Consider the following 27,767-nt stretch of genomic DNA (forward strand, 5'->3'; position numbering starts at 1 on the left):
TTCCACCCGGAGATAGCACCTCTTTGTTTGCCTTTTTTAACTATATCAGGTTAGCTGGCCTGTGAGCTTTCAGAGCCTCTCCTGTCTCAAGAGTCTTCCCATCTTGCCTGAGAAATAGCAGGATTGCAGAAGCAATCTACCTAATGCACCCTTATGTGGGCTCTGGGGATTTGAACTCAGGTCCTCACAATTGCACAGCCAGAGTTTTACCTACTGAGCTATCTCCTCGGCCCAGTCTCTTTGTTTCTTTCTTTTGACGGAGCCTCACTATTAGCCCTGGGCTGGCTTTGATCTCTCAGTGTAGACCAGGTTGGCATTGGACTCACAGAGATTTGTTTGCCTTGGTGTGGAGTGTTGGGATTAAAGGCTTGCGTCAGCACGCTTGGCCCTGCGTATCTTTTCTGGCTATTGCTTATTATTGGTTTAATCACAACCAATACTAAAAAAAATTTTTTATAGAGTTTTTGATTTTTATTATTTTCTTGAGAAAAGATCTCACTATGTGTGTATGTTTTGCTTGTGTGTATATTGATAGAACCTAGTGGGGAAACCCCCACTCAATTTCTGATTTGGCATGCACCCAAAAAATCACGAAGGACCATCTTGATGTAATTACATGAGGTCGTTTAATGACGGAGCTCCAGACCGACATGCATCCCACACAGGAGATAATGGATGTTGGCCACGAGGCTCGAAAGCTAGGGGTTTTTATGGGGTAAGGGGCTTAGGGGTGTGGAATTCAGCATAGCGACACACTATTGGCTTATTCAAACATCAGCAGAAAAATTACATGTATGTTCAAGGTGTCAGAGTTCGTGAGTTGTTGACTCAGTTTAGATAGCCCTGTTATGTCTTCACATTCCTCTTTATCTTATGGTCAAGATGTTCCCGGGAATGTTTTAACTACAGGGCATACCCAGGTTTGTTTTTCTCTTTTCTCAGCCCCAGGCAGCCTCTAGGCTCACAAACAACCAGCAATTTCTGAGTACTTTATATGACTTACAGGTCTTGAAATTTCATCTTTCTTTCAATACCTGTGTACAGCATGCATGCCTGGTGCTCTCAGAAGCCAGAGGAGGTCATCAGATACACTGGACCTGGAGTTACAGATGGTTGTGAGCCACCATTTGGGTACTGGGGAACCAAGCCTGGATCCCTTGGAAGAACATCAAGTGTTCTTAACCACTGAAACATCCATCTCTCTAGACCCAACTTAATCATATTTATTTTTTAAAAATAACACTGAGTCCAATTTATGTTGTGCATGTTGTTGTGGATGGGCCTGGTGTTGTTTGTATGTTGATGGTAATTTCCGCTCTCCTGGGAGGGCCTGGAACAAGGAGTGAGTCATACTCAGGTGACTTCTTGTGAACCAATCCCCTAATGAAAAAAGGAGCCGATCACTGGGCGAGTAGGTGGGACTTCCGGGTTGGATTGAGGAAGAGAGGAAGCAGGAGGGAGCTAGGTCATTTTGGACAGGGGTAGTATGAGGACAAGATGTAGCTATGAGTATCTCCTGGTTTCAATCACCTGAGGATTTAGATTTAATAAGGCTTACAAGATTAGAATGTAGAACTTCACATTTAGAGAGCAGTTTGATACTTCTTTGTGGGGCAGCAGGCTGTGAGAGGTAGCCTGGTTCCTAGTTGAGCTAAAGCTTGAAACCCGGAGATTCTGAAGGGACAGTAGGCATTTTGCCTATTTTCGGACACCAGTCCTGTCACATAACACCCCCCCCCAGAGAGGTTTGTAGCCATTAGTCATGTAGGAGCAGCACCCCAAACCTCCCACAGGTAGATAAGATATCCCCAAGCTCTCAGACCAAGCCAATGGGAAGTACCTGCTGTCAGACCCTGACCCACCCTAAAACTGTTTATAAGGAATATCCAGAATATCTGTTTATATCCAGAAGGAATAAAGGTGTGTGAGAACTACTCTGTCGTCTGAGAGCTTTTGTCATAAGAGCTGTAACACCACCGCTTAGGGAAGAGATCTACTCACCTGAACACGCTGCCAGAAGCTCCCCGCACCCCTCACTGGCTAGTCAGCCTTCCGCTGGCTCAGCCTGGCCCTCAGCACAGAGTGACTGGTGCAGTGTCTTGGAGCAACTGAAGTGGCCGATTTGGAGGTGGAGGCAGCTGCAGTGGCGGTGGCGTAGGCGATTTCCGATTCCTCTTCTCAGCTCCCGTTGGCCTGAATCCTCTCACCTGGCTGGGCGGGAGATGCTGGTGGGAAGCCTCCAGGACCCGAACCCAAACTGCGTGGTAGGTTTACCACTGAGAGCTACCAGCCATGGATTTCCGGTCACCTTTACAGTACCAAACAAGCATGTGTTTCCTCCTGTGGAGCAGACCTCAAATCCAACCAGAAAGAAGTTGGTTACCCCCAAAACATTCATGATGCTATTGCTGCTTCATTGTAGTTCACAGGGCTCAGGGCATGGTAACGTTGTCGATGACTCCCCCAATCGCAGCAGGCAATGTGGGATTTCCCAGTCCTATGAGTAATTGTCACTTTCAGATAGATGCACATGTACTTATAGAAGATCTATAGATAATGTTCTCTCCCACCCCCTTTCTTTTCTTACAGACTCTTGTTATGTAGCCAGGACTGGCCTCTAACTGGTAAATCCCCTTATCTCAGTCTCCTGAGAACTGAGATTACAATCTTGACACGAGATCCAGCTGCCGTTTATTAATTGAGGCAATAAAGGCAAGTCAAGAAAAAGTATGTTTACCATGATCTCGTGCACATTAAAGATCGTGTTTGTTTTCAAGCATATACTAAATAGATACAAAACTGGACTATCAGAATTAACTACATATTTTGTCTGACTTGGATCATTTACAAAGAGAATGCATTTTGTATGATTTAAAAAAAAAAGCTAAGGTCCACTTCCAAGTCTATAGAATAATACCTATTAGAATACAGAACACAAACAGGGAAAGGCATGATTAGTTTAAAATTCCAGCACGTGGGAGGGGGAAAGACAAGGAGGAGTTCCAAGACAATCTGGACTACTTGAGACCATCTCTAGAGCAGTGGTTCTCAGCCCTCGTAATGCTGCGATCCTTTAATTCTTCATGTTACGCTGACCCCCGGTCATAAAATTATTTCCGTTGCTACTTCAACTGTAAGCTTGCCACTGTTATGAATCATAATATACGTATCTGGTGTTTCTGATGGTCTCGGGGATCCGCAGGTTGAAAACAGCTGCTTTAGAACAACCGAACTGAACGAACAGAACAAAGCAAAAAGCAAAGTCAAATTACAAGTGAACTCTGTTCAGGTGGGTACGCTAGGGGGCAGAGGAGGTATAAAACCCACAAGGTGGCAGGAGAAACCGCCAAGAGGGAGGTAGGGCAACTGTGCTTTGTGGTCGCCAGGGGGCAGTAATGTAAGACAACCTAAACTTAACTCCCAGTCCTCGACCTCTAAGGCCAAGGTGGACAAATCAGAGGTCATATGTTCAATCCCTCTGTCTAAGCTTCGGCAGACTGGAGAGTTTGCAATAGAGGATGCCCTACTCCAAAATAGTTTGTCTTTCTGAGAAATCATTTCACTCGCGCCAAACTGTTCTCTTTTCTGCCTCCTTTCTTTTGCAACACCACGGTGGGGAAATTGAGTCACTGGGAGGAGAAGGGAAAGAAAGTCGAAGTCAGCCAGCCCTGGTCTTCCAGACGAGGGAAGGGGGAGGGTTCTCCAGGAAAACAAAGCGGGGTGGGTGGGGAGGCGGTTTGCTGGGCAGAGGCTGAGCCAGACACATGGAGAAACACTGCCCAGGATCAAAGGAAATATGACATTTGAAAAGAATGTGCGCGTCTGCTTGTGCAGCTGAGCGGGGGGTATGAGGGAGCAGGGCCCTGGCCGAGTTTCCGGGTCTGTTCTCCTTGGATTCCTACCTCTGCCCACCCTTCTCTAAGTGCAGGGTGGTAGATGTTCTCGAGGTGCTCCTCGCGCCCCCTAACCGTGAGTTCCTCGGAGGTGAAGCAGGACGGGAATGTAACCTGAGAAGAACCCAAGGGGAGAGAGGGGGGCGGGGAGGGGGGGAATCAAACCAGGCCCTCTCCCGGCTCGGCCTCGAAACATTCTTCTCTCCCGCCCGCCAAGCTTCTCCTCCCTGCCCCTCCCGCCTCGCGGCCCTGGGCTTGCAGCCGGGGCAGCGCCGCACGTCATTGGGGTCCCCGGGGGCTGGGGGGGTCCCCAGGACTGGCTCGAGGGAGAACTGAGGGGAGGGAGGGGCGCCGCCTCCGCCGCCAAAGAGCTGGGGCCCGCCAGGCCAGCCCCCCTTCCCTCTGCCCCGCAGAGCCTGTTTCTCATTAGAGTAATGGGCGCGGTCCCCGCCCGGCTCCCGAGTGTTTGTAAACGTCTGACCGGAGGGCCGGCGCTTAACCCTTTAGGTGCTGGGCTGAGGTTTGCTGTTGGGGGCGCGGGCCGGAGCCTGAGAGATTTAGAGACTGGAGATCTGCCAGGTTTATTAGGGAAGTTTGGAGCATGTGGTAAGCATGCAAGGAGAATGGTGACTGCTCCCCTGTCTTGCAGCGCCTCCAGTCCGAATCAAGAAACTCCAGTTCTATTCTTTCTCTTCCAAATGGGACCTCTTTATGCTCGCCCTTCCTAGAAACTCCTGACCGGGTCTTCCTTCCCTGCCCAGGTGACAGGTGTCCAGCCGGTGGGCCTAAGTTTTTAGCTTCTGGCCCTTTCTAAACCCGGCCAGGAATTTAGGATGGCCGGGAGCAGAACGTCTTGGGATCAGTGAGCCCAGAGATCTGCAGCTTTTGGGACGAAGGAGCCGACTATCTCCTCCAAGGCTAATTAATGGCCTATCTAGGTGGCTGGGACAAGGGTATCAGCAAAGCCTGGCCTGGATCTACGCCCAGCAGGGCTATGGGCCTTCAAAGGCTTCCTGGGGTTCGAAAGTTCTGAGAGGCTTCTGGGACAGCTAGAAGTTCTTCATCTTAAGGGAATGGTGGGGGGTGGCTTGTGGAGGTGGTGGCTAAGAAGTGCAAAGGCTCCTTGGAGGTCCAGGTAGAGTGGTCTCAGCGAGGGTGGAGGAATGGCCTCCTCTACAGAGCAGCTCAGAGCCTCTCTCAATCCCAGATCTCTCTTCAACTCAAGATTTGGATTGAAAGGACAGTGAGGTGGCCTTTTTTTGGGAGATTTTGGCTATCCTACTCTTCAGAATGTACCGTGGGTCTGCTACAATGGGGGACGGGTGACAAAAATATGGCCTCTTTAAGGCGAGGGGACCCGGACCTCCCCAACCCCTATGCTGGGACTAAATAGGCTGAGGTTTGGGCCTTCGGTGGGAAATGATTGTCACAACTCTGGGCCAATAGGTACCATTAGGGTTCTATAACGTTTGAAGGGACCATTTTCCAATTCAGTTTTTTCTCCCTCTTTGGAGGGGGTGGGACTGGAGAGATGACCGAGGGAGGGGGGGGGAACTAGGGGCGCGTGGTTTTCCCATCTCATCCATGGAGGAGGGGCCGGTGCATCCCGGGTAGCCAATCAGGGACAGGCTGGGGGGGGGCCCACTTTGAAGAAGTTTGGGAGAAAAAAGTTTGGAAAAGTTTCTATAATAACGAGGGGGCGTCCGGAGGGAGGCGGCAGCGACAGAAGAGGGGGCGTCTCAGAGAAAGGGAGGGAGGGAGCTACCCTCTCGTGAAGCCACAGCAGCGTCCAGAGCTTCCCCCTCCCACCCAGGCGGGACCTGGGGGCTCCGGCCGGATCCATGGGGGCCGCAAGCTGCGAGGATGAGGAGCTGGAATTTAAGCTGGTGTTCGGGGAGGAAAAGGAGCCCCCCCCGCTGGGCCCTGGGGGCCCTGGGGAAGGTTAGTGCGGGGCTGGGTAGGGGTCTTTTGGCCAGTGACCGAAGGGCCAGGGAATCTCCAGTTTGGGGGCCCGGAGCCTGGGGTGGGGGTGGGGTGAGGTGGGTCAGAGGATGAAGGGAGCTGAGGGACTACCAAGGCTGTGGAAGTGAGGCTGGGGGCCATGGCATCATTTTTTTTTCCTTTTTAGGTCCTAACTGGGGTGGGAGTGGGGGTGTTGTTGGCTACGCGCCGCCTGCGGGCTAGGCCGACTGTCTCTGGGATGGGGTGCGGAAGGGAACCTTGGCCCCCAAGAGCCGGAGGTGCCGGCTTGGGAAGGGGAGGTTTGGCCCTGGGGTTAAAGGCTTTAGGATCTAGGCCTGGTTCTGCAGACGCGACGCCTGGGGCTGGGGGGCTCCCTCGGGCAGCGCAGGGACACCCCTCCCCCTCCCCCTGTCTGGCCGCAATGAGAGGCAGATGGCGGGGAACGAGTCGGGGGCGGCGGCCGCCGCTTGCACGGAATCCGCGCTGCCCGCTGCCCCCCTCCCCCGCCCCCCCCCCCCCCCCCGTTGGCTGGGCCCCGCACGCATCACCCTTCGACTGCACCCCCGCCCCCTTTTGGGGGGGCGAGGGAGGAGTCACCTCCCCTCGTCACCACAGACATGCCCCCATCCCTCCCACCCCCAGGCCACAGTTGCGATGGTAACTGGGGTTTCTGCCAGCACCATTTGGGGGTTTGGGAACCGTCGCTAATTGGGTTCATGTGTGAGTCGCCCCCAGCCCAGCCCAGAGCCTGGGCAAGCACACCTCCAGGCCTGGCTCTAGTATTCCCCAAACCACCCCAAGCCCAACTGCCCAGGACCAGGGTGTTAAGAGTATGAGGTTCTGGCATGCCTGTATCTCTTTTCTGTCTTGTGATGTTCAACTTTGCTTTTGTCCCGAGACTAGGGGAACCTCTCCTAGCTAAGCATATCAGGCTTCAGGGGCTGACCATCCGAGAAACATAGGCATTTCACCAGTTTCTCTCTCTCCATCTCCCTCTACCTCCCTTCCATTTTGACAGAGCTGGACTCAGAGGATACCCCTCCATGCTGTCGTTTGGCCCTGGGGGAACCCCTTCCTTATGGTGCTGCCCCTATTGGGATTCCCCGACCCCCACCCCCTCGGCCAGGGATGCACTCACCACCGCCCCGTCCCGCCCCTTCACCTGGCACCTGGGAGAGCCAGCCAGCTAGGTCGGTGAGGCTGGGGGGCCCAGGAGGTAATGCAGGAGGTGCTGGGGGTGGTCGTGTTCTTGAGTGTCCCAGCATCCGGATTACCTCCATCTCTCCCACGCCTGACCCGCCGACCTCGCTAGAGGACACTCCTGAAACTTGGGGGGACGGCTCTCCTAGAGATTACCCTCCACCAGAAGGCTTTGGGGGCTATCGAGAGGCTGGAGGTCAGGGCGGAGGCGCCTTCTTCAGCCCGAGCCCTGGCAGCAGCAGCCTGTCTTCGTGGAGCTTCTTCTCGGACGCCTCCGACGAGGCAGCCCTGTATGCAGCGTGCGACGAGGTGGAGTCTGAACTTAATGAAGCAGCCTCCCGTTTTGGCTTGAGCTCTCCGCTGCCCTCGCCCCGGGCTTCTCCTAGGCCATGGACCCCGGAGGATCCCTGGAGCCTATACGGTCCAAGCTCGGGAGGCCGAGCGCCAGAGGATAGCTGGCTACTCCTCAGCGCTCCTGGGCCCGTTCCAGCCTCCCCTCGGCCTGCTTCTCCCTGCGGCAAGCGGCGCTATTCCAGTTCCGGAACCCCATCTTCGGCCTCCCCAGCTTTGTCCCGCCGAGGCAGCCTTGGGGAAGAAGGTCCAGAGCCACCTCCACCACCCCCGTTGCCTCTGGTCCGGGACCCTAGTTCCCCTGGCCCTTTTGACTATGTGGGTGCTCCACCAACCGAGAGCATCCCTCAGAAAACCCGGAGGACTTCTAGCGAGCAAGCAGTGGCCCTGCCTCGGTCTGAAGAGCCTCCCTCGTGCAATGGGAAGCTACCCTCCGGTACAGAGGACTCTGTGGCTGCTCCGGGGGCTCTGCGGAAAGAGGTGGCTGGCATGGATTACCTAGCAGTGCCTTCTCCCCTTGCTTGGTCCAAGGCCCGGATTGGGGGACACAGCCCCATCTTCAGGTGAGGACCAGATCTTGCACTCTTGAGCTCTTCAACCCATTCTAGTGGTCAAAGGATGAGTTTAAAGACAAGTCATATAATTCCTGGTGTGCTCCATCTCTCATAAGAGCTTCTACAATAACATGGCCACAGTTAAAACCAAAAATTGGTTTTAAGTCACTTTAGTTTAAAAAAAAAAAAGCCAGCTGTCTGCCAATGGGCTGAGCTGTAGATGGCTGATTCCTGTGAACCTATTAGAAAAAGCCTCTTCACCCCCACCCTTCAGTATTCTAAGAGAAATAGGCAAAATGGAGTTACTTCAGAGTTTCTGACACCTCCAGCTCTGACCTCGCACAGGCAGGTTGATCTTAGCCACTGGCTATTTAGACAGAACAAATAGAACAGGCCGATGCTCCAGTACAAAAAATTCTCCTCTAACTGCTAATTTCTAGGTCCAGCGCTTAAGAGCATCACTTCAAATTGAAATAAAGTTACATACATTTGCAAGGCAAAGAATTTATATTGAAACTTGGCATTTCTATCCTTTTTACTCTCAAAGAATCCTGCCCATTTCAATAGTCTCAGACCTCAGGATGTCACACTGAGGTGGCTCCTTCCTGAGAAGCTTCTAGAGGGAAGCTGAGTCCTCTGGGGTTCCAATGGGTCAACGTTTCTCAGCCTCAAAATCTGCTGTTGAGTTGGGAAATTTGTAGTGCAGGGCTGTACTGTCTAATGGTTCAGCATCCTCCCGGGTCTTTACTTACTAGCCACTAGTAGCCTCGCTTTGCATTAGTTATTGTCAAATATCAGCTGTGTGTACACACATGTACACACACACACACACACACACAGAGGCAGTTACCAGTTGAGATTCCAGAAAAGCAGCCCTTAGCCCTTGCAATCCTACCTACTTAACCCCAACTAGTGGGAAGGAGTTGGCCTGGTAGCAGAGTAGACAACCCTAGGTTCTTCATAGGCTCTGTCCTTAGTCTCTTTGATGCTTTTTCTGGTCTAAAGTGGCATTTCTGCACTGTGCCTGAGATCCCAGGTGGGAGGACCAGCATGGCCTGTGGGTTCCTCTGTTTCTTGCTAAAGCCTCCACATCCTGTGTCCAGACTTTGGGAGAAGGCAGTCTCTCAGGCTTTTGTCATCTTCCACACCCTCCTCTTCAAAGGATTCAGTTCCTTATCAATTCCCCTGTTTCTATACTTTTAGAATTTACTTCTGTTGTAGTTCCTTATCTCTCCCATATCTGTGCTTCCTCCCCCCGCCCAACCCATTGTGATCCTGCTGGGTCTGAGGTTCCAGGCAACCCTGTTCTCTTCTGCCCAGGACCTCTGCCCTACCTCCCCTGGACTGGCCTTTACCCAGCCAGTATGAGCAGCTGGAGCTGAGGATCGAGGTACAGCCTAGAGCACACCACCGAGCTCACTATGAGACTGAGGGCAGCCGGGGGGCTGTCAAGGCTGCTCCTGGAGGCCACCCTGTGGTCAAGGTAAGGGCAGAAGGCCCCACATGCCTTCTCTTCTCCAGTCCCAGGTTCTTGCAAATGGGCTTCCTCTGTACACAGAATCATGGCACTGCCCTTTCCCACACTCTCAGCTGTGACCCTGCAGACAGCCTAGGGGAGGGACTGGAACTGGGGGAGGAAGGGTACACAGCAAGGACCCGGATATACTTTCTACTCTTCTTTTCTGCTCTCCTTCCCCCTCCCTATCCCCCTTATCCCATGGGACCTCAGCCTCAAGTCTACTTTGGAAAATGGTGACTTGCCAGATGTGGGGGAGGGTTTCAGCTGAGGCCAAAGGTCACTGGGAGTTAGGTTTTCTCTATATTGAGTTGGACTAATCTTTCTTGGGAGCTCTTCCTCCTTTGCCCAGCCCAGTCTGGGCTGTCCAAGAATAACACTGTGAACTCCAGGCCACATTTTCTCTACAACTGATGCCCCAGTTTCCCACAGGGAATCCCTTATAGGATATTCTTTATCTCTCACCATTCCTGTCCGTGGAATGAAAATCCAAGGATGGATAAAGGTTAGAAGACACTGGGGCTTTCAAATAGGTGGCCTCTGTTTCCCTTTGTCAGCTCCTAGGCTACAGTGAGAAGCCATTGACTCTGCAGATGTTCATTGGCACTGCAGATGAGAGGAGCCTGCGGCCCCATGCCTTCTACCAGGTGCACCGGATTACTGGCAAGATGGTGGCTACAGCCAGCTATGAAGCTGTAGTCAGTGGTACCAAAGTGTTGGAGATGACCTTGCTCCCAGAGAACAACATGGCTGCCAAGTAAGCCCCCAGGCAACCTGAACCTCTTCCTCACCCCTAAAGTCCTGGGAATTGAACTTAGGGCTTTACACATGCTCAGCAAGAGCTCTGCCACCAAGCTACACCCCACACCTCCTGCTAGTTTCTATCCTTAATGTTTAGGAAGGTAGTTTTGAGATTGGGGAGCTTTCCGGAGAGGCCATCTCTAGATTAGAAAACAGTCCCTCTAAGCACCCCTAGCTAGACACTAATGGCCCGAGGACTGAGGACAAGGGGACTTCCCCTCTGGAGAAATGCATCCTTGTCCCAGCTTTGGCTAAAAAGGCTTACCGTCTCTCCTTTGCCTTCAGCATTGACTGTGCTGGAATCCTGAAGCTTCGGAATTCAGACATTGAGCTACGGAAGGGTGAGACAGACATCGGGCGCAAAAACACGCGTGTGCGGCTGGTGTTCCGCGTGCACGTGCCTCAGGGCGGCGGGAAGGTCGTGTCTGTGCAGGCAGCATCAGTGCCCATCGAGTGCTGTAAGCAAAACCGGCCCTGGCCAGTTCTTTCTGTCTTGCAGCTCTTTTGTCTGTTTGCCACCTATTTCTGCTACATAGTATCCTGTGCTCTGTGTGTCCTGGGTAGCGGGATAAAGGTCTCAGCTTTTGTTCTATGATGAGAAGGGAGAGGTGAAGGTGGTATTTTAGTTTGCCCCTGCTGTAGTAGACTCTGCCTTGGGGATGCCAGATGAACCTGTACCTATCTGCTCTGTGTCTGCTTCAGGAGTCCTTACTCAGGCTGTGTGGTTTCAGGCTGTTGTTGGTTACCTTTTGTATTTGCCATTAAAAGAGGGCTCCTCTAAGGCTGCTTGTGGTGGAGAGGGCTGTCTTTTCTCCACTCAGCCCAGCCAGGCTTCCTTCTTCTATTACCTTCCAGCCCAGCGCTCAGCCCAGGAGCTGCCCCAGGTGGAGACCTACAGCCCCAGTGCCTGCTCTGTGAGAGGAGGGGAGGAGCTAGTGTTGACTGGTTCCAACTTCCTGCCAGACTCTAAAGTGGTGTTCATTGAGAGGGGCCCCGGTGAGTACCTACTGGAGAGGAGAGGAAGGAAGGAGGGCTAACAACCAGCGGGCAAAACTCTGACACTGTCACAAAACTACCAAGTTAAGCCCCAGCTTCTCTATCTACCTTGTGTACAGCTTCTCATGGGGAGATGGATGTGACCACAATCTAAAACTTCAAGGATAGTGAGCAAAGGCAAGGAATACATATCTTGGGCTGGAGAGATGGCTCAGCGGTTTAGAGCGCTGGCTGTTCTTCCAGAGGACCTGGGTTCAATTCCCAGCATCCACATGGCAGCTCACAACTGTCTGTAACTCCAATTCCAGGGGATCGGACACTCTCATGCAGGCAGAACATGAATGCACATGAAATAAAAACTAAAGATAAATAAATCATAAAAAAGAAATGCACATCTTGCTTATTGAAGAGGAACTGACTTTGAGGGTTTACTCTCATGAAGATAAAGTATATGAAGAAAGAACTCACAATGTCACAGATTCTCCTGGGCCTATCCTGAGATAAAAGCATAACTGTGATCATGAGAGCCTGTGGGGTGCCCCAAGATGAGTCTAAGGAGTGGAGAAATGGGAGACTTAGAAGTCTGGGTTGAGCCACCAAACTGTGGGCTTCTCCTTTGTGCCACCCTGCTCACTGATAGCCCAGCCCCAAGACCTACATTTAGCATCCTTGAGTTGGGTCAGAGAAACTCCAGAGGTTCCACACTATTAGCTTTGGTCTTCAGGGTGGGGACCATTCCTCCCTACTGTGGGCTTGCTGGTACCACGGGAGGGGATGTGCGAGTTAGTAGGTGAGAGGTCTCCTGGGCTGCTATTAACACTAACTCCCTCTAAGTCCCAGGCGTTTCCTTTGCTTTAGTTTGCCTTCCATTCCTGTCTCTTTCATTGGCTAAACACCTAGTATATTCTAGGTGTGTCAGACCTGCTAAGAACCATTTTAGTCTGATGTTGACTCCGGTCAGAGGAGACAGGGCAGAGGACTGGGGCAGGGGTGGACCCTAGGGCGGGGCTGAAGCTCATTATCTCCTCAATAGATGGAAAACTGCAGTGGGAGGAGGAGGCAGCGGTGAACCGGCTGCAGAGCAGTGAGGTACCAGTATCCCCCAGGGGACCCAACCTGGTTGTGGGGTGAAGGGTGGAAGAAACCAGGAAGTGGCGTCCAGAGTAACCTTTTCTGTCCGGGAGGGTTTAGTTGCTCGAGTAGGGAGATCTCAACGCAACGGGCTTAACTCCTCAGCCTTGGAACTAGGAGCTACGGGCTGGGTCCATGGAAGGATTGGGGTGATGTGAGACCTCCAAGGACTTCTGTCCCATCCTCTCTTCTCCTAGGTGACATTGACTCTCACCATCCCCGAGTACAGCAACAAGCGGGTGTCCCGACCAGTCCAGGTCTACTTTTACGTCTCCAATGGACGTAGGAAGCGCAGTCCTACCCAAAGTTTCAAGTTCCTGCCTGGTGCGCTCTGAGACTGCCTGTGGTGGGGAGAGAGGGTGTGGACCCCGATGTGAGGGGCTCAGGGGTGAATGGGGAGGGAGGGAGGGTGAAAGGTGTGAACCGGTGGCCAGAACCTCACCAGCCTCCTTCCTGCTTCCTCATCTTCCTAGTGATCTTCAAGGAGGAGCCCCTACCAGACTCATCTCTCCGGGGCTTCCCTTCCACATCGGGTCCCCCCTTTGGCCCTGACGTGGACTTCTCACCGCCCAGGCCCCCTTACCCCTCCTATCCCCATGAAGACCCTTCTTATGAAACTCCTTATCTGTCAGAAGGCTTTGGTTATAGCACACCCGCTCTGTACCCCCAGACGGGGCCCCCACCGTCCTATAGATCTGGCCTGCGGATGTTCCCTGAGACTGGGGGTACCACAGGTTGTGCCCGCCTACCTTCAGTCTCTTTCCTTCCGCGCCCCTTTCCTGGTGATCAATATGGAGGACAGGGCTCCTCTTTTGCCCTGGGCCTTCCATTCTCCCCTCCAGCCCCCTTTAGGCCGCCACTGCCTTCCTCCCCACCACTCGAAGACCCCTTCCATCCCCAGAGTGCCATCCACCCCTTACCTGCTGAGGGCTACAATGAGGTGGGGCCAGGCTATACCCCTGGGGAGGGGGCTTCGGAGCAGGAGAAAGCCAGGGGTGGCTACAGCAGCGGCTTCAGAGACAGTGTACCTATCCAGGGTATCACCCTGGAGGAAGGTGGGTGTGGGACTGGGGGCTGCGAGTGTAAGTGAGTGCGAGAGATCAGTTTGCATGTTTGCTAAAGGCTGGAGCTTGACTGTCAGGGACTTGGCATTCTTAGTCTCCCAGGGCTAGTCAGTGGTCTCGGAAGCAAGTTCTTGGTGTGTGTATGTGTGTGTGTGTGTGTGTGTGTGTGTGTCCACCTGAATTTAGTAATTTAATTCTGAAGGGCACACAAAATACCTGTTCCAGCCTTTTTTCTGTCTCTGCCCTAATCACAGAATTTCAGCCCTAGAAGTATTTCAAGACCATTCATTCCTTCTGGTCCCCTGACTTGTAGATCCAGGCAGTGAGTTTCAGGGAGGGACATAACTTGTGGAAAGCCAGGCTGAGTTGCTCCCCCTCACCTTATCTTTTCCTGGTGACTATAGTCCACACTGGTGAAGAAGACCTTCCCGGTTTTGTCTCTTTCTCCCAACTGACCACACCTACTTCTGACCTGCTGCCACAGATGTAGGCCAAGCTGGCAGGAGAAGGCGAAGATACAGGGCTGGGAACCCGCAGGGATGGAGTTGGGCAAATTTTAGTTAGAAGCAGTTGTTATGAGACACTGGGGAAACTGAGGCCCAGCCAAAGAGGAATCCAGAGGTGCCCTAGCTGGAGGCCTGCCTGGAATTGAAGGGAGGGGCGGTCTCTGAAAAAAGAAAAGATCTGCCTTAGCCCCATCTTTCAACCGCCCCTCCTTTACAGTGAGTGAGATCATTGGCCGAGACCTGAGTGGCTTCCCTGCACGTCCTGGAGAAGAGCCTCCTGCCTGAACCACATGTAGTGGTCCCCGAAGCCCCGCCGCCTTGCCCTCTTAACTGGGGTGCTGGCTCCAGAAGCTTGGGGCCAACTCTAGTTTCTCCTTGCCCAGCTTCTAGCTTCCTGTTCTCCCTTTCTCTCCCAGCAAAGGTGTGGCCCCCAGGCCTGGTGCTGCCTTGGAAGGGACTAAGGGTGTGGAGGACAGGGAATGAGGGTGGAGCCTGAGGCTGGAGGCCAGAACTGACTGGGCTGAAGATGATGTCCTGATTGTGCAGGCTGTGATGCTAACAGGCTGGACAGGTTGATGGGTAATAAACTGCTCGCTGACCAGTGTCTCAGGCTCCAGGGCTCTTTGGAGAAAAGGGTGGTATAAGCTTACTCCAGCTTTGGCCCAAAGAGCCTTAGACGTTGGGAGGAGATGGGGTCTGGCTTGGAGCAATGAATCCTAAGAATCTTCCTGATGGAGGGACCTGGGGGGCTGCACACAGGGGTTCCTGAGGCCCCCTGGCTGGAGCTGAGGTGGAGATTCAAGACCTCCTCAGGCTTCTTTACTATCCCCAGAGGTTCAGGTTCCTTATATTCGGGATGAGGCCCTCAGAATCTTTGAGTTATCAGGTTCCTGTGTCTTGCCACCACACGGATGACTCTGATTTATAGTCAAGGTGAGAAAACGACAGTCTAGTTTTTCTCACGCATTTAGAGAAAGAGGAATCTGAGGTTCCAAGAGAGGACCGGGCTTGCCTAAAATCACACAGCTCCACAAGCGGCACACTGCACACTGGATTCCTGTCCCACTGCACACTTGACCATGCTGATCCAGATTCTCTGAAGTGGGGGTGGGGGACGGGGGACAAGGGAGCATTGGCATGGCCTACCCACAGAACCCCCTACCCCTGACATTTATGTGGTCAGTCTGGAAACACTGTACATTAGTAGTAGGCTGCGGGAAGCTAAGCAGTTTTCCTAACAGCTCTGAATTCCTTGGGGCTTAAGGCAGGCATGAAGCGCTAGGCTTATCTTGCAGATGTGTCCATGCTGGCCTCCTGCATAGATGCTACATCCATTGTCATCAACAGATCCAGGCAGGAAGCCTGCTCTGTGTCCTATCTGGGCCATCTATGAGACTGAGGTGCAATGAGCTAGAGAAAGACTGACTCTCTTACCTGCCCACCTAGAGCCTGGTAGACATGGGTAGACATGGTATCCAACCAGCTTGATGGACTCCATTCACCTTGAGAGTGTACACCCAAGCCATTCAGAGAGCCGGTCCTTGGCAACGTTGCCTCACCTCCAGGCCTCTGGGGAGCTTCATGCCGATTGACTGCTGATGGCCCTGGGACTTTTCCTGAACTCCTGGAAAACAGGGAGAATCCGGATAGCCCTGGGAAGTCCCTGGAAAGCCACAGAAACTGGCTCAGGATTGGAAGACTGAGGAATCCAAGTGACCTCTAACTTCGGCCCACTGCTGCTTCGAAATCAGTTTCCTTTACCTCCTAGAACAAGCTGCTGCAAACCAAATCGACATCAACTGCTCAGCTCACTAGGCCTTAGTGTGTGTGTGTGTGTGTGTGTGTGTGTGTGTGTGTGTGTGTGTGTCTATCTAAGAATCCCTTCCAACCATCCCCAATCCAGAGTCATTATCCTATCAGTTTCCTGTTGGAAGGGACCCTGGGACACATTAGTTATTTATAGCATTCCTGGGTTCCACCCTAACCTCCTATGGGGTGGGTTAGTCTCTATTTGAATGAAGGGCTATAGCAATGGGGATTTGCTGTCTCCTATTGGTTACTTTTCTGTTGTTTTGTGGAAATACTATGGCTAAGAGCAGCTTAGAAGAAAGAGTTTATTTTGGTTTAGGGTTCCAGAGGAACGGGTGTCCTTAGTGGTGGGGAAAGTGTGGCAGTAGGGTCAAGAGGCAGAGTGGCCACATCTTATCCACACGCAGGAAGCCGAGAAAGAAAGCATGAAGTGGGGCAGGGGCGGAGGAGGGAAGGCTATAACACCCCAAAACCCAGCCCAAGGGATAAATTTTCCCCAGCAAGGTTCTTTCTCCTAAAGGTTTTGTAACTCCCCTCAAGAGCACTCCGAACAGTAGAGCAAATGTTCAAAAATATGCACCCATGGGGGGCAGTCCTCTTCCCCAACACCACAGACCTCCTATAACAGCTGGCTTCATCTCCTGCCAGGACATTAGCACTCAGCATGGCCAGATATTTATTGAGCAGCTACCAAGTGTCAACCTGGAGGATTTCTTAGTCTGCTGAGCTGGAATTCATATTGTATCTAAGACATGAGATGACCTTGAACTTCTTATTCTCCATCTCCTGACTGGGAGTATAGGTGTCAGCCACCATGCCCAGTTTTATGCAATGCTGGGAGTAAAACCCAAGGCTGTGCTTATGGTCGGCACACACTCACTCTGCCGTCTGAGCTATATTCCCCAGGTCTCTTGTTTTGTTTTTTCAATGGAGATTTCCGAGCAACCTCTAATCTACTCAGTTATATTCTTGAAGTTTAGGACCTAGATATCTGCATTTTTGTTTTTATTTCTTTGGGGAAGTATCTGCAATTTGATTATTTATTTGACAAGCTAGCCCGGAACTCAGTATATAGCCTAGGCTGGTCTCAAACTTGCTGCAGTCCTGTTTCACTGAGATTTCAGAGCGTGACTGCTATGCCCACTGGGTCCGTGCATTTTAAAGAACACAGTAGGCAATTCTTCAGCTCAGGGGGTTGAGAACTAAAAAGTGTCAGATCCCAGCATAGTTTTACTTCCCAGTCCTAATCATGTCTGTGTGTGTGGGTCTTGGGAGACGGTCGGTCGTATGGAGACATGAGCTGGAGCCTCTCACTGCAACCCTTCTCTCCCCTCCCCCAGTCTATCCACCTGGTCAGCTTTTGATTAAGAGGCGGTTTATTCTGAGACAAACAAGAGTGACCACAGACAAGGATCCAGGAGGCCTCGAATGACATAGTCTACCATGAAAGAGGTTACTCGAAGTTAAAGTCACACATTAAAAAAAAAAAAGGTTGAAAGAGAAAGTTGTAAATGGATGTTTTACATGGGTGGCTTCATCAGGTAGGTGGGCTACAGAAGTGCAGGAGGATTTCTGCTGCAGATTATAAAATTCTTAGTTTTAGGGTTGGTGGACCTAGCAGTCGGCTAAGTTCATCTCATGTTTCAAGAGCTTTTCTCAGTAGCTACAGAGATGTTGGTCAGGTACAGAGAGAGATTTAGACAGCTACCAAATGAACTAAGGATAGCCCAAGGTAATTTTGGCCCTTGGTCAGCAGCATCCTGTTGCTCTACATTGTGAGATTCTAATCAGTGTACATAGATGAGATTTCATTAGAGAAGTTCATTTCACAGGGTAATTCAAGGATGGTCTCAGGTGAATCCTGGAGCCCTGTTGCTGAAGCAGCCGCTCTTGGGACTCTCCGAGTTGCCTGTGGCTGGAACTCTGGGCCTTCAAGGTACTTGGAGAGGAGTAAGCCAGGCTGCCTTCCACTTGTGTTTTTGGCTGTGCTTGGAGTCAGTTATGTGAGGCCTGAGGTCTTGCTGCTGGACTTTCTGAGTTGTATTTGAGAAAAAGGCCACACAGAATTGTCATCTCACAATCCTAGAAATTGCGGATGCAGGGCCTGTGAGGGCTTGATTGCTTTTTTTAGTACCTTACTTCGGTGGCCCTTGGTTCCCCACAGACTTCTACAAGGCTCTAGTGCAATGAAAACTCAGTGTCTTGCAGTGGGGACACGAGTGTTGTACTACGGCCTTGAGCTTGAATGTCCAGTGATATCTCTAGAGGGAAGAGTCCTTTCTGCCTAGAATTAGAGTGAGGTGGATGATAGGAGCTATGAGGCAGAAATGATATATTCCTGTGGAGATGCTGAGAGTTGAGCCCAAGGTCAAGTTTGAAGAATATTTTACTAAAGGGATGTTTCTAGGCTGGCTTGGGGGCCGGGGGAGAGGATTTCTGGGAAAAAGATAGAGACAAGAGCAAGGGTTGTGTCTGCGGATTAAACCCTGTTTGACGGACACACCTCTGATATCAGCACATGGGTGGTGGAGGCAGGACAATCAGAGCAGGAATTAAGGCCAGACTTGGTTATCCATGGAGTTTGATGACAACTGGAGCTACCTGGACCACTTCCTCAACACACACAAACAGTGCTGGAAGCCACATCTGAACAGCTAGAAAGAAATGAAACACAAACCCTTTAATTGACCACCTAAGAAGTTTGGCATGCACTTTGTCATAATAGAGAAACATTTATTTATTTGGTCAGAGCATGTGTGTTTACATTTGTGTGTACATACATGATAGTTTAGAGTTAGAACCTATGTGAAGAGATGTTGCCAGGAAGAGCAGAAAGAAGGATTTTGCAGCAGGTTAGACAGAAGAAACCTGGTTTCTGCCTCCTGCTCAGCCTAAATAGGATGAACTAAGGGAGGGGTCAGAGAACAGGACCCGGGGAGGGCTGAGCTCAGCCCTCCGTGAACCATGTGACCCTTCATCCTGTCACTAGGCAGAATGGGACCCTAGCTACATTGTTTCATAAGCATTTATTGATCTCTTGCTGTGCACCAACCTTTGGATTAGATCAGTGGGCCAGAAAAAAAACCGCAATTCTTTGCTTTTAAAAGTGTAGCAAGTGGGCTAGGGAGATGACCCAGCGGTTAAGAGCACTGGCTGTTCTTCCAGAGGTCCTGAGTTCAATTCGCAGCAACCACAAGGTGGATCATGACCATCTGTAATGTGCTCTGATGCCCTCTTCTGGCACTCAGGTGTATATGCAGGTAGAGCACTCATATACATAAAATAAATAATAATTTAAAAAATGTGTAACAGGCAACTAGAGGCTTTGGAAACTCAGAGAAAGAGCAGTCTAGCTGTGGTTTTCAACTACTCTTTGAAATAACTCCCTGGGCTCACATGTCTTGTCGGGGACAGTGGTAGGAAAGGACAGCCATACATTCTTAATGTATTCCCAATGCTGTTATCCCGAGAGCCAAGGAGTGTCTAGGGTCCAGACTATAGATGCAGACGCTGGGTGGAGTTGGAGAAAATAGCTCTCCCTGCTCTCTCTGATGGATGCTGAGTTATCTAGTAAGGCCTGAGGACTTCTAAGCAGTCTCTATCACAGTGAGGTAGAATCTGGGCAGGGCTGGTAGCCAGGAGCCAATGTTATCCTAGGTACCCCTGGTGGGAGCTTCTCTTCTGAGACTGCCCAAAGGCTAACATCCAGAAGTGCTGGGCAGGTGACTGACAGCAGACACCAGCAACAAACAATGTGGAGGAGTGGAGGCAGAGTGGGCAGGAGGGCGGGACTTCTGAGAAAGGGTAGAAAATGGAATGTCACATTCTTGTGACAATTTCACATCTAGTGTCCTCCTTTGCCTTTTCTCAGGCTGCTCCCCAACCCCAACCCCACCAGAGAGACTGACTCCTCCTCCTCCTCTTCCTCCTCCTCCTCCCCCTCCCCCTCCTCCTCCTCCTCCTCCTCCTCGTCACTTAACAGTCATTGTGATGGTTTGGATAAGGATGGCCCCCAAGGGCTCATATACTTGAATGCTTAGTTGTCAGCAAGTGGCACTATTTGAAAGGCTTAGATGGATTAGGAGGTGTGACCTTGTTGGGGGAAATGTGTCACTGGGAATGGGCTTTGAGCTTTCAAAAGCCCATGCCAAGCCTAGAGTGTCTCTCTCTGTCATGGATCAGAAAGTGGCTCTCAGAGGCTGGTGAGATGGCTCAGTGGGTAAGAGCACCCGACTGCTCTTCCGAAGGTCCAGAGTTCAAATCCCAGCAACCACATGGTGGCTCACAACCATCCGTAACGAGATCTGGCGCCCTCTTCTGGAGTGTCTGAAGACAGCTACAGTGTACTTACATATAATAAATAATAAATATTAAAAAAAAAAAAAAAAAAGAAAGTAGCTCTCAGCTACTGCCCCAGTGCCTACCTGCAGGCTGCCATGCTCCCTGCCACAATGATAATGGACTAACCCTCTGACACTGTAAACGAGCCACCAATTAAATGCTTTCCTTTTATAAGAGTTGCTGTGGTCATGGTGTCTCTCCACAGCGATTGAACACCGAGACAGTTGTGGAGTTGCGTTACTACACATATTTTGAGGGAAACGTTCCTGCCTCCTTTATTAAACGGTAAGCTAAGCTTCTAAGGGGCAGTGACTGCCTTGTGCCGTGACAGAGCTGTGGTGTGGTGTGCTGAGGGGAGAGGGTTCTCATGGTTTAACTCCGAGTTTGGTGCAGCTGCAAACCCAGGTTCACAGAGTTATAAAGAAGGGCGGTGGCGGGAGTCCCAGCTCTACCTCAGGCACCTAAGCAAGCCCTTTACATCCACGGCTCATTCCTGTCAGTCTTCTCCAAGTGATCCTGGGACATTGTCATCCCAGATAAGGAAACTGAGGCACAGAGGGATTAAATACCATGCACACAATCAGACATCACAAAGGAGAGAGCTGGGATTTGAACCTCCTAAGTGCAGACTCAGTTATAATTTACCCCAGATTGCAGCCAATTCTTTACTATGTAGATGAAATAAGATTAAAAGGAAGGTCCACAGCAGCCTTTCAGTGAATTTACCACACAGCCCTGAGAAAGATCTTCCGACTTGTAACCAGTGCTCCCGAGAGTCAGGTCTCATTTGGATACTGTGTTATTTCTCTTAGGGTTGCACATCTTGTTCAGGACAACTACAGCCAGCCACCCCGCCCCATCTGAAGGGCAGAATCAAAGAAGTGAATTGTGGGCAGTGAACAAGAGAATGAGAGACTGAATTTGGGGTCTGCCCCCACTCACCTCCTTCCTTACCCCATCCTATGAGGTTTTAAGGGTGTTATTCAGCTTTGGAGAGAAGTCTTTTGTGTCCACTGTCTCCTAGGAGCAAAAGGCAGAAGAAGAGAGGACCAAGGCCTTGACCTGCCTTGACTCAAAGCGACCACACACACAGTGAGAATGGTTTTTCAGAACAGGGAAGATGAGTCTTTGGATTGCTTTTTATATTATCTTCTCCATTTTGAAGTTCGAACACACCCTGCCCCCACATCGTCTGATGTCACTGAAGGAATTAGCATCAGTGGCAAGGGGGAAGGCAACTGAGCGCCATCTGCCACGCCCCCTTTGTCTGGACTGCCCATATTTGGGGTGGGGATTCCCACATCAATGAAAGCAATCGGGACAAGTCTGCAAATGAGGCTCCCTACTCCTGTGATTCCCAGCTATCACTGGGTTCGAGAGATGGCTCAGCAGTTAAGACAATTGGCTGCTTCTCTGGATGACAGTGGGTTTGACAACCAGAAAGTAGACTTTCTTTTCTTTTCTTTTTTTTTTTTTTTTTTTTTAAAGATTTATTTATTTACTATATGTAAGTACACTGTAGCTGTCTTCAGACACTCCAGAAGAGGGCGCCAGATCTCGTTATGGATGGTTGTGAGCCACCATGTGGTTGCTGGGATTTGAACTCTGGACCTTCGGAAGAGCAGTCGGGTGCTCTTACCCACTGAGCCATCTCACCAGCCCCTAGACTTTCTTTTCATGAGAATTTGTGGTGGCTCTCTCTCTCTCTCTGTCTCTCTCTGTCTCTCTGTCTCTGTCTCTCTCTCTGTCTCTCTGTCTCTCTGTCTCTGTCTCTCTCTGTCTCTCTCTGTCTCTCTCTCTCTCTAAAATAAGTACACTGTAGCTGTCTTCAGACGCACCAGAAGAGGGCATCAAATCTCATTATGGGTGGTTGTGAGCCACCATGTGGTTGCTGGAATTTGAACTCAGGACCTTCGGAAGAGCAGTCAGTGCTCTTACCCTCTGAGCCATCTCACCAGCTCCACCCCCCCCCCTCCCCTTTTTGAGACAGAGTTTTACTGTGTAGCCTTGACTGGTGTGGAACTCACTATGTAGACCAGGCTGGCCTTAAATTCACAGAGATCTGTCTGCCTCTCCAGAGTGCTATGATTAAAAGTGTGTACCACCATATCCACAGTGGTGGCTAATTTGATATTTCACATTCACTGAACTAAGGAATATTCAAAGCTGGTAAACTATTGTTTCTGGGTAAATCTGGAGGGGGGTTTCTGAAAGCCTTTATCACTTTAAGGTATAGAAGGTCTGTCCACCAATCCCAGCCTCAGAGGGGGGGATACCCAGTCATCTGAGAACCTGAATATAATAAAAAGGTAGATGGAAGGCAGATTCTCTCTGAGCCAGGACAGTTCCTGCCCTCAGACATCAGAGCTACTGGCTCTCAAGTCTTTGAGTCTGGCCTGAATTTACCATAGGCTCCTGTGCTTCTTCAGCCTGCAGATGGCAGGATGTGAGATTCTTTTCTTCATAAGCATTGTCTTAGTCAAGTTCAAGTGCTGTGAAGAGACACCAGGGCCAAGGCAACTTGGATAAAGGAAATCATTTAATTGGGGGCTTGCTTACAGTTTCAGAGCTTTAGTGTAGTGTCATCATGGGAGGGAGCATGGCGGCACTATGGAGGCATAGAGCCTCAGCTGGTAGATCCTGTGGAGGTAGCTAAGAGTTACATCCATAGGCCAGGAGAGAGATGGATGGGGCTTGGCATTGGCTTTGAAACCCCAAAGCCCACCCTCAGTAACACACTTCCTCCATCAAGGACACACCTCCTAATCCTTCTAATTTTTTCCAATAGTTTTGTTCCTTGGTGACTAAGCATTCAGATAGATGAGCCTTTGGGGGTCAGTTTTATTCAAACCACCACAGTCACATCAACCAAGGTAATAAGTCTCACAGTCGTTCTTGCCTCTCCTTTGTTGGTTTGTTTCTTTGGAGAATGCTGACTTGGATGGGATTATCAGATGAGGATTTCTGTGGGATACAAGGTAAAGTTTGTTCTGCAGTTGCTGCCGTTGTCACAAGTCTGTGGTATAGTTCTATGAGTTTGTCCACAAGAAGTTATTCACTATTTAGTTGTAAATCATGGTAGGCTCAGGGGCTGGTGAGATGGCTCAGCAGGTAAGAGCACCAACTGCTCTTCCAAAGGTCCTGAGTTCAAATCCCAGCCTCCATATGGTGGCTCACAACCATCCATAACGAGATCTGGCGCCCTCTTCTGGAGTGTTTGAAGACAGCAACAGTGTCCTTACATGTAATTAATAAATAAATCTTAAAAAAGAAAAAAGGTAGACTCCAGAAACATCAGCAAAGATATGCTTCCCATGCTCAGGAAGTTGATTTCTCTTTGAGATAGAGTTTTTCTGTGTAGTCCTGGCTGTCCTGGAACTCACTCTGTAGACCAGGGTAGCCTTGGAATCACAGAGATCCACCTGCCTCTGCCTCCCGAGTACTGGGATTAGAGGCGTGTGCCACCACCGCCCCGCTAGGAGTTGATGTCTTTTTTTTTTTTGTTGTTGTTGGTTTTGTTTGTTTGTTTGTTTGTTTTTGAGACAGGGTTTCTCTGTGTAGCCCTGGCTGCCCTGGAACTCACTTTGTAGACCAGACTGGCCTGAAACTCAGAAATCTGCCTGCCTCTGCCTCCCAAGTGCTGGGATGAAAGACGTGTGCCACCACTGCCTGGCAGGAGTTGATGTCTTAAGAGGAAGTGTCTGCCTGATTGGCAAGGTGCTTTAATAACGTCTGTCTGTTGTGGCTGCATTATGATCTGCTTCAGGTCAGTGGCTTACAGTGACAGTGACATTGGTTTCACATCCTCACAGCTGTGTAGTTGGTTCATTCTTGCACACTCGTGAACTGTGTTCAGTGCCTGGTTAGTTCTGTCTCCCAGGTCTGAAGCCAGATTTTTTTTTTAATTGACCATGTGACCTTTTCTTCTGGCTATCCTGGGATCCCTTACATGAGGGCAGAACACTGGAAGACAGCCAAAGTCAAAGTTGTAAGGTCTTACTTAGCTCAGTGTCCCCCTACCAACATCCTACTGGTAAACACAAGCTGAAAGCCAGATTGGGCATGTGTTCGGTGGACTATGCTCTGAATGTGGGAGGGGGTGTCTAACAATGTCACATGTGCATATCAGGATGGGAGAGGTCTGGGGTCATATTTTACTATCATCCAGAGTTGCTAACATAAAAATAAAATAAAATTTATCATGAACACAAGTTTATTACACTTTTTATTTTATTTATTTTGTAAAAGAAAGACTTAATAGTAAGTCACTAACATGAATGAATTCTGTCCTGTTTAGACAGGACATCTCACCTATAACTCATCATCGAGACTATTAACCTTTAAAGTTGAAAAGAGTGGGATTTTTAGAGTGAGAGCATAGATTCTGGATACCACAACTGGTGTGCCCTAACCCTGCCCCCCTTCTGAGCTAGGATTTTATGTGGCTGAGGCTGTCCTTGAACTCTGATCTTCCTACCGATACATTTCCAATTGATGAGATTACAGGCTTGTGCCACCATTCGTGGCATGAGCTGGTGTTTTTAACCACTATATCCAACCTCTATCACCAAATGTTCTCCATGGGTAATGATAACAGAAAACTGTTGCTAAGGAGTCACTCAGCAAGTTCGAGGAAGCCCGTGCCACAGAGAAAGTGATGTTCTTCAATTAGCCAGAGGCTGGGTTTATTATGGAGTACAGAGAATCCTCTGTACAAACTTCACTGTGGTTACAGTAGCCTGGGCAAATGGTGTCTGCAGCATCTGCACCCATAAAGCTCAGGAGATAAGACTCTCGTGGTCAGACCAGAGAAGCCCCAAATGAGCCAGCTGGCCATAAGACACTAACTTGACTGTACCGCTTTTCCTCCTGGGAACTTCACAGGCCCTGTTCCACATGGACTTGGTGGTCTCTGTTTAGATATATTATTTTGTTCCTATTTATTTAAAAATAGAATGGGATGGGGAGATGGTCTGATAGATTGCTTGCTTGGCTCGCATGGGAACCCCAGTCTGAATTCTCATCACTCACTGAAATATCCTCGCACAATATTGTTCAGCTGTAACTCCAGTGTTGGGTGTCATATGAAGATGGGAAGATCCTAAGGACTCCATCGCCAGCCATAAAGCCATACCAGAGAACTGGGAAGTCCCAGTTCAGTGAGAGGCCCTGTCTCAAGGCAATTTAGGTGGAAGGCGACAGAGTAAGACCATAGGGCAGCAGCGGCTCTAATGTAGCCTAGGAATCTGGGTTGATGATGATGTACCAGTGTTCATTGATGACCTTGGAGCAGATGTTGATGGTGCAGGAAGTTGCCAAGAAAGGTAGGAATAGGTGGGAACTCTACTCTTTCCACTAAATTTTGCTTTGAACCAAAACTACTGTTGCAAATAAAGTCCAAGCTGGGCTCAGTAGAGCAAGCCTGGAGTCCCAGATACTCAGCAAGGGGAGGCAGGAGGATTTCAAATTCAAGTCCTGCCCGAATTTCAGAGTCGACTCAAGGGCAAATGGGAAACTCAGTGAGACTTTGTTTAAAAAAATAAAAAGTAAAAACCACTGGCTTAGTGGATAAAGGCAGAAAATTTGAGATCAACCTCCTGGACCCACAAGGTAGAAAGAATGAACTCTTGAAAGTTGTTCTGGCCACTACATAGATGATATGACATGTCTACACACACACACACACACACACACAGCCCTAATAGAAATAAAATACAAAGGAAAAATGAGGTTGGGAGTATAGTTCACTCCTATCAATCTAACATGTCTGAAGCCTTAGAATCGACCCCCAGAACTACCAATAAATAATTAAAACCAATGTATACACTATTTATTTATTTAAGACAGGGCCTCATTATGTAGCCTTGGCTGGTTTGGCACTTGCTATGTGGAACAAGTTGACCTTGAATTCATATCGATCTGCCTGCCTGTGCCTCCTAAGCACTGGGATTAAAGGTGTGTACCACCAAGCCTGGCCAACTTTTTTTTTTTTTAGATGATAACATTTCTGGAGAAACACTAGCACACGGAGGCACATACAGTTGGTTTAAGAAACCTACATGACATATAGCATTAGTTTTTATTCATAATAGTTAATGTAGTTACAATAAAATCATTGTGCAGTTTCTGTCATTTCCACTCTGTTATATAGGGCTGTGAGCTCACATACTCTGGTTCCTACTGGTCTCCTCTGGGCTCTCTTCCAGACACCTAGAACTTTGCTTGGCACATGATGGACACTGTAGATACAAGCTGAAACAAAGAGCAGTCAATCTGCAGGGCTTAATGTGTGACTGGATGAGAGTGGGCGCTGAGCTTCAGAGTGGCTTTCATTAATCATTTGACATTCTCCAGGGCTCCTCTCCTCTCCATTCTGCTTAACTCTGGTGACTTCTGACCTCTAGTCCTGCTGAGTGACCACCTCGGTCCCTCCCCCTCCTCTCTGTAACCTTCACTCAGTACCCCCGGTTCTTTCCCCAGAGACCTCCAGCCTCTTTGCAGGTATTCACTGGCTAAGTGTCTCTACCTCACTCCAGAGCTACAGCACAGCCCATGTGGTGCTCTGATGAGCTGAAAATTTTGTTCCTTAGACTTAGTCCTTCAAAGAGCACCGAGGGCTTCATGGTGGTAGATGTGGGCCAGGTGTGGAGGATAGCAAGGGCCTCTAGTGTCTTTGGTACTTGGGGAGTAGATCCTTATGAATCCAGCCCGATGGTTCTTTTAACAAGGGCTAAAAAATATGCCAGGACAGAGGCAAGACAGAAATCACTGGATCTGGTGTGCCACCAGGGCAGACAATCTTGCCAGCTCAAACCAAGACAGTAAGTAGTTCAAGCTGTCTGGTTCAGAAACGAGTTGTGGAGAAAGGGTACAAAACAGGGTTGTCATGTGAGATACAGAGCTTTTTCTTTGTCTTTGAGATAGGGTCTCAGTTTGTAGCCCAGCTAGCTGGTCTTAAACTTGGGGTGATCCTTCTGCCTCGGCCTATTTAGAGGATTTTAAATTGTGAACCATCATACTGGCAGGAAAATTATTAATGGCAGAGATATTTAGATACTGGAACATTTATGTAACACACACACACACACACACACATCCCTTTCTCCTGTTAATATTAATAAATTGTGCCAGGTGGTAGCGGCCAGGTGGCAGTGGGTATATGCCTTTAATCTCAACACTTGGAATGCAGATGTAGGTGGATCTTTGAGTTTCTAATATGACTGGTATTGGCCTAGTGGTTTGTGTTTGTGATCAAGCACTTGGAAAGTGGTGGCAGGAAGCTTAAGAGTTCAAGGTCATTTATAAGTTACTGTGTGAGCCTGAGCTATATTCGACCTCTCACTGATGGCAGCACCTGGGAAGACAGGCCCTGCCCCTTGCATGGGCCACACAATAGAGCTGGCCCTGGTGGCAGGGGCCCAGGTGAGCCAGCCCTGAGAGAGGCTGAGAGCTGGCCTAGACCTTCCACGGCTGCAGTACTTGGCAGAGTAGGCCCCAAGCCTCACCAAAACAGTGCAGTGAGCCTGAGGGCCTGAGAGCAGGAGACCTGACCCTGCTCAATGCTGGTGGTGGCATTGTGTAGGCTAGCTGGGGACACTGAGGGAGAGTTCACCTGGTGATACAGATAAGGGAGGTTGACCAGC

General features: G+C 50.0%; 1 protein-coding gene and 1 long non-coding RNA gene across 2 annotated transcripts; one reads left to right on the forward strand and one right to left on the reverse strand.

Annotated features, from left to right (window-relative positions):
- Positions 1–631: 631 nt before the first annotated feature.
- Positions 632–7,967, reverse strand: LOC115029253 (uncharacterized). The gene is made up of 4 exons (XR_003834831.2): positions 7,905–7,967; positions 3,903–4,007; positions 2,002–3,232; positions 632–1,380 (listed from the first exon to the last, which is right to left on the reverse strand). It is a non-coding gene; the product is annotated as an uncharacterized LOC115029253 (long non-coding RNA).
- Positions 5,619–14,567, forward strand: Nfatc4 (nuclear factor of activated T cells 4). Its single transcript, XM_021181417.3, has 10 exons — positions 5,619–5,834; positions 6,874–7,969; positions 9,281–9,443; positions 10,034–10,233; positions 10,563–10,735; positions 11,133–11,273; positions 12,307–12,362; positions 12,602–12,728; positions 12,878–13,459; positions 14,192–14,567. The coding sequence occupies exons 1-10, from the start codon at positions 5,735–5,737 to the stop codon at positions 14,257–14,259; spliced, it is 2,706 nt and encodes a 901-aa protein (XP_021037076.1). The 5' UTR covers positions 5,619–5,734; the 3' UTR covers positions 14,260–14,567.
- Positions 14,568–27,767: the final 13,200 nt, after the last annotated feature.

This window comes from Mus caroli, unplaced genomic scaffold, assembly GCF_978045245.1.
Source record: "Mus caroli unplaced genomic scaffold, Mus_caroli_1 scaffold_12, whole genome shotgun sequence".
NCBI lineage: Eukaryota > Metazoa > Chordata > Mammalia > Rodentia > Muridae > Mus > Mus caroli.

Excerpts from the sequence above, each read along its gene's own strand:
- Nfatc4 (XM_021181417.3), top strand. The coding sequence starts at position 5,735 with ATGGGGGCCGCAAGCTGCGAGGATGAGGAGCTGGAATTTAAGCTGGTG. Across the intron at positions 5,835-6,873 it reads CCCTGGGGGCCCTGGGGAAG|AGCTGGACTCAGAGGATACC; the intron begins GTTAGTGCGGGG and ends CCATTTTGACAG. Across the intron at positions 11,274-12,306 it reads GTTCATTGAGAGGGGCCCCG|ATGGAAAACTGCAGTGGGAG; the intron begins GTGAGTACCTAC and ends TCTCCTCAATAG.